The sequence below is a fragment of the Fragaria vesca genome, linkage group LG1 (genome assembly GCF_000184155.1).
Source record: "Fragaria vesca subsp. vesca linkage group LG1, FraVesHawaii_1.0, whole genome shotgun sequence".
Classification (NCBI taxonomy): Eukaryota; Viridiplantae; Streptophyta; class Magnoliopsida; order Rosales; family Rosaceae; genus Fragaria; species Fragaria vesca.
In genome coordinates this window covers 7,588,861-7,595,133 of record NC_020491.1, presented here as the reverse complement: position 1 = coordinate 7,595,133, position 6,273 = coordinate 7,588,861, and the positions used below count along the sequence as shown (strand labels likewise).

General features: G+C 38.5%; 1 protein-coding gene across 1 annotated transcript; it reads left to right on the top strand.

Annotated features, from left to right (window-relative positions):
• The first annotated feature begins 658 nt into the window (after positions 1–658).
• LOC101293128 (RNA polymerase I-specific transcription initiation factor RRN3-like) lies at positions 659–5,661 on the top strand. The gene is made up of 15 exons (XM_004287658.1): positions 659–833; positions 934–1,026; positions 1,103–1,174; positions 1,262–1,333; positions 1,438–1,677; positions 1,982–2,101; positions 2,211–2,318; positions 2,758–2,880; positions 2,960–3,028; positions 3,115–3,221; positions 3,705–3,788; positions 3,907–3,994; positions 4,396–4,515; positions 4,691–4,872; positions 5,102–5,661. Exons 1-15 carry the CDS (start codon positions 729–731, stop codon positions 5,403–5,405), a joined length of 1,887 nt encoding a protein of 628 aa, XP_004287706.1. The 5' UTR covers positions 659–728; the 3' UTR covers positions 5,406–5,661.
• Positions 5,662–6,273: the final 612 nt, after the last annotated feature.

Here is a 6,273-nt window from a genome sequence, read left to right as displayed (position 1 = left end):
GAGTTATATATTCCTCAAAATTGAGAAGTTCAAGAAAATGGGGAAGCTGTTGGAGATGCTCTTATATATCATACTGAATCAGAATATTAATGGACTGATAACAAAAAACCAAGCAGGTTTATCAATCAAAAAATTATTTATATATCAATTAAAAAAATAGAAAAAAATGGTGAAGATCACCATGTAATAGAGGAGGAAAGATCAGTAACTAACCATTGAGTCCAACCGTTTTATATTTGTCTGTTGTTCTTTAATGTTGACAATAGTGAGATATTGAAATTACACGAGAGCATTTTAGGTAGAAAAACTTGATTTTGGAAGCCTTGATTCGATTCCTAAACCCATCTTTCCTCTCGAGTTAGGGGTTCGTCAATTCCAAATGAGTAGGTGGGACCCATATCCGTTCCGATTGATTGATTTTTTAATAAATGTATGAATTTTCTCATCCCGAAATCAATTCCGTCATTTTTATTTTCATTTTCACTCTAAGGTAGTGCCCATTACAATATTTGTTCGGTACTTTTTACTCTGTATCCAGTAATTTTTTTTAAAATAAACGCATTTAACTAGGATGGGACAAAAAAGAAAAGGGTAAAACACTAAACAGTAAATAGTGGCTCCCGCGTTTAAAGAGGGACAGAATTGCGATTAAGGGAAGAGGAGTCCGCCGCTTTTGCAAAACCCTTGCCGCCTCTTCTTCTCTCTTTCCTTCTTCCCAATCGACGACCATGGGCGTCGAACTCGGGCAAGACCTCGATATGAACGACGACGGCGGTTACTCCGACTACGACCTAGCTCTGCACGTCAAGGATGTTCTCCTCTCAGTCTCATCTGTAAGTCTGCTTCCAAAACCCTTAGTTCTTTCCTCACCGTCTGATTCGATTCTTGGATTTGATTCTGGAATCTTCTTCTTCTTCTTCATCTCCGGCTCAGGGCGATGTTGTGTCTGTTGAGAACTACAGAGAGCTCGTCGGTCGTCTGTACCGGCCAGCACGGCACTCTCCCGATGACGTCGCCAAGCTCGTGGTTAGTGTTTGATTAAAGCTGTAATTGATTGATTTGAGGTGAAGCGTTTTCGATTCGATTTGTTTTGATGTGGCAGGCTAGCTTGAAGGGACTGTCCGGCGCAGCTTCTTATATTGACAGTGCTGTACACGTTGGCCTTCTCAATCCGGTGAGAGACTTTAGTGTGTTTTAGCTTGTGTTGTTTTTCGTGTGTGTTCGATTTTGTGTGCTTAGGTTTGCATTGGTTTCCTTTCAGCTTTTCGAGATGAGCTTGTGGAACTATGGGCCTGATGTGATGGACGCGTTGATTGAGTTGATTATTTCCTTGGTATGTTTTTGTATGTTTAAAAACTACGGTTCTGCGATTGGTGTTTTCAGAGCTTTTAGAGATGAATTTGCAAGCTGAAGATATTTTTGTTTTTCGCTTCGCAGGCTGCTTCAAGTGGGAAGTATGTTGATCTATGCCTGGCTATGCTTACACGCCATTTCGAGACGCCTCCACGTTTCCTGGAGAAGTTGAAGTTGCCCTATGGCCTTACAAAGAAGGACCAAGTTTTATCTCGTGTGCATTCAGCTCTTAAAGATATATCTGAGGTGGTTCCGCTTTCCCCTGCAAGAATGGTGACTATAGTTTCTGATCATCTAGAGCTATATCGCCAAAAGAGGGGAACTGTAAGTTTACCGTGCACTTCATATTGTACTAAAATTCTGTTTACTTCGAAAGTGTAATGTCTGATCACTACTAGATTTCTGATAGTAGTAAAAGTAAGATATGGATTGGCCAAAAATAAAAAGAAAAATTCAAATTGGGAATGATCAGTAGGCCGCTGTTCCTCTAAAAGGAACTACTATTCTCTCCTACCATGGTTCATTACAGAATATGCTGCTATGTTTCCTTCCTTCCAATGTCTGCATTTTGACCGGATTGTTTCTCTGTACATTGCTATTTCTAAAGATATGCTGTATTGTCTTGTAGAGTACACATGGTCTTGTGATATTCGTAGAGAACATGTTAAAGTTGGAGGGTGGTGCACTTAGCGAAGTCGTTCGAGTTTCCATGCTCACGAAGGTGGTGGAATTGCTGCTGCATTTGGATGTATGTACGCTACATGTTCAATTTGTTTTAGCACGTTTTTGAGGAAAGGCAATTAGTGGTTGAAAGGGATATAAGCATTTGAATAATACTGTCAACTTACTTCCTACAGGTTGAAATGGGATCATGGGACAAAGTGTTACAAGATCATGGAATATTTCAGATGGAGCTAGAAGATGTGGATGACTTCTCAGAAGATTTCCTGAATGATGGTACAGAGGTATGATTGAATTGGGTTAAACTAGATAATTGACCACATCATGTATGCAAGCATTGAAATACTATATGCGTAATGAATGTATTTTGGAGAACTGAGGAAGATGGAGATTTAACTGTAAATAGTTTGAGATTCAAAGCTAGTACTATGAATTTGAACTCTATTGATAATGATTATAGCCAAAACCATGTTTACAAGAAGTTCCTAACAATGTTGATATGTATCATGAAAAGAGATGATTAGGAATTGCTAAGAAACATGATCTGATTACTTTTGGCAACATTCATTAAATAGCTGTCCTATTCAAAAATCATAGTATATTGTGTGGTTCCCATTTGGCAATGAGGAATTTCCTAAGCATATGTTTCCTCACATTATTCTTGTTGTTCTCGACTGTATATAGTCATTCTTGGTAAAGTGATTGAAAGTTAATTTTATACAGCAAGCAAGAGAAGCAACTATAAACGGTGTAACTTTGAAAAGTTCTGCTGAAAAGTTGGATACCTTGATTGTGTTAACTTTTGAGCACCTTGAATCCTGTGAAGCTAGTGGCCGATTGAGTGAGGTATATATATCACTTCTTGTTCTTCCAGTTTTATTGTTGAATTGAATTCTCTAGTGTTCACAATTGTATGGTTTTCTAGGTCTTCAAAACTCTTCTCGAGACATTTAGGAACAAAGTTCTGACCACATGCAAGTCAAAGTTTGTCCAGGTATATATTGTCATTAATCAATATTTTCTGTTGGTTCTTCTATGCTTAGATAGCTTAATTATTGTCTTGAATTTTCTTCATTGCAGTTTGTGATGTTTTATGCCTGTGCTCTTGATCCTGTAAACTGTGGTGAGGAATTTGCCACAAACCTTGTCGAAATTTTTGTTTACGATGCCAACCTCACATCTCTCAGGTGATATGCCTGCATTTGGTGTTCTTCAGTCGATGATTGTTTATTCATTGCTTTCTTATTGAGTTAGTTATGTTTATGTTATATTTCTTCAAGGACTGTCATCTTCCAACAGCTTGAAGTGGGCTAAACATTTTTCTTAAATATGGATATACTATTTCATTTGTGGTTTCCTGTAATTGATACTATAACGGCATGGTCTAGACTTTAGACACAAGGCATATCAACATGTTTAGGCATATTGACAAACCCACATGTAGTCAACACACGTATTTTAGAACCAGAAGAACTTTGGTAAACTATTTGGTTTAAAATCTATTTTTCTATTAAGTCAGCAAGGTCAATGCAACTTTCTGGCATTGGGCTGTCACATGCTTCCCATTTTTTGTTCCCTTTCGGTATACTTGCCAGGATAATATCTTGTGTTCTTCAACAGTAATCTTTATTGATCCAAATTTTTTATATTTTCTGTCGGGTTTCTTGCAGGATGAGAGCTGTTGCTTACCTTGCTAGCTACTTGTCACGAGCGATGTTTATGTCGGCCTCTGTAGTTGCGCAAACCTTAAAAAGGTTGTGTCTAAACCTATACACTCCAAATTCAGTGTGTTATTACAATGACCAAACATTGAGACTCAAGAAATGAAAGAGACAAGGAATTTTTCTGATACATAAACTATTCTGGTTTCAGGTTGGTGGGCTGGTGTTTTAATTTTGTCAAAACGAAGAAAGGTGGAGTAAACCCAGAGAACGATAAACTATTTTATGCTGCATGTCAGGTATATATATCTTTTACCTGACAATGGTTTTGTTTAGGAAATAGTAAACGGTTTGGTAGTTTGTTCTGAATATGCTTAGTCTAATTTTACCTGTGTGATGTTGAATTAACATAGGACATACAGTATTACCATTTTAAGTATTGTAATAACTGAGGTAGTTTAAGTTTTCTGTCCCAAGCTCACTGTTTTTAACCAGAACAAGGGATCCTTTTTATTTATATATAAGTTGCTATAAATTTCATGTGCTCATCTTCTTAGCTTAATTATATTTTGTATGAAATTGATATCTTGTGCTCGTATTTATGACATCAAATTTGCTCTACTTACATGGGATTAGAGCAGAGCGTTCTTTCTCTTGATAGTCATTTTGTACCTATGTTGATGGTTATTGTGTCTAACAGGCCATCATGTATTTGCTGTGCTTCCGAATGAGATCTTTGATGGATGATCCTCAATCCAAGTCATTGCTTGCTGGTCTACCTTTAGAGTCCATTTTGAGCACTCAAATTAGCCCATTGAAGGTGAGGATTTGTAGACATATCTATTGTCATGTGGTCCCATTCCTGACAACAAACTGGTGTAGATGTTATATCTTGTTAGCATTTTGGCTCTTCGTCCTGTTTCAGGCCACCTTAGGATAATATTCCCTCTTAACTGTCAGATCATAGTGCCTAATTTATTTTGTCTTTCCAATAGGCGTGTGTGCCTTCCATAGTGAAGGAGTTCTTATGGCAAGCGAATGCTGCTGGCTTAATCACGGCTGATGAATTTGATTTTGATGATGATCTGGAATCAGAATATTCATGGGTGTGGGGTGGAAAGGAAGAGCTTCACAAGTTGTTCCCTTTTGACCCATGTTTGCTAAGAAATAGTGACAGGTTTGTCTTAGCTTTGAATCCATCTCTCAATGCTTTTTAATAGATAACACCGTGCTGGTAATGCTGGTTTAAAACGAAAGATTGGGACTTCAAGCTGCCACGCCTTTTCACATCAACACTGCCTCTGGATAGTGTTGTCTGGAAAGCAAAAAGAAAAATTAGCCGTAAGAATCAACAATTTCGAATTGTTTTGCATGCGTTGCTAACAATAGCTTTTCTGTTTTTCAAGATTCATACGGCCCAATTTCATATACTGGTCAATGGTTCAACGAACATATGACGATGAGGACAAAGAAGGTTCCAGCGATGAAGATGGTGACGAAGCTTTTGCGGTTGACAATGAGGAGAATGTGATGGATTACGAGATATTGCAATGCTTGGAGGAACAACAATTCGGTGAAGTCGACAATGCATTAAACAAAATGTCCATCACACCAAAGGATTCGTTACACAGCAGATTCGGTGGTGCGGTAAATAAACCCATGCGAATGCCCTCGCAAATTAGACCGTCCACAAGTCCAGAGTCTTTGTAAATTGGAAGTTCTTCCTCGCCCCCTCTTTCTTGGAACTGAATTGGTTGTACAAACAAGACATTCAACTTGCCACAAAGGATGTGGCCATTTGATAATGTGAGATGTTGTAATGCTAGGGCTGCTGATTCCTTTTTTGTTGTTTAAGTTTTATGTACCAAAAAGACTAGAAATTGTAAGATTTGGCAATCTGCCAGACTAATGCTCCTAATCTGCAAATATGCAGGTCTTTGAAATTGAACTTAAATCTGATAAAAGTATAGGAAACGAGGTCTGGCTGAAATGGATGAACTTTTAGGGACAAATTTTGCTGGTTATTTTGTTAAAAATACGCTAAAAAATATAACTACGAGGAGATAGATGATGATATGAAAGATGCAACGAGGAAAGAATGCATTGAGGATCTGATAGTTCTGTCGATGCAGAAAGGATCGAGTGTGAAGGAGAGATGAAAGGGAGATCCTGAATATGATGGCTCCCTACATCGGTGAAGGCCGGCCTCAACAGTAAATTTCTGTGAAGATAAAGGAGCAGAAGAGCAGCACCAGTGGGGTGTGGTGTGTGCTTCATCATCCCAATTATTTTGCTAGCCCCGATAGCCTATTTTCTTTTTCTTGTGCGCCTCCCGATCCTTCACACTTCATCCCCACTCCTATGAGGCTTCACCCACGAAAGCTACTCACACCTGTGACTGATCGATTGCTTCCTTGTGTCATGGTTGTCTCCTACTCTTTTAGACACTTCGTCCAACCGATATGCTTTTTATCAACCTGGCTTTTGCCTTGCAACTTTGTTCTCTTCTATCTTATTTCTTATGTTGATCGACCTCTTTGACACAGGAGGATATGATGCAAATCAACCGGTAATGCAC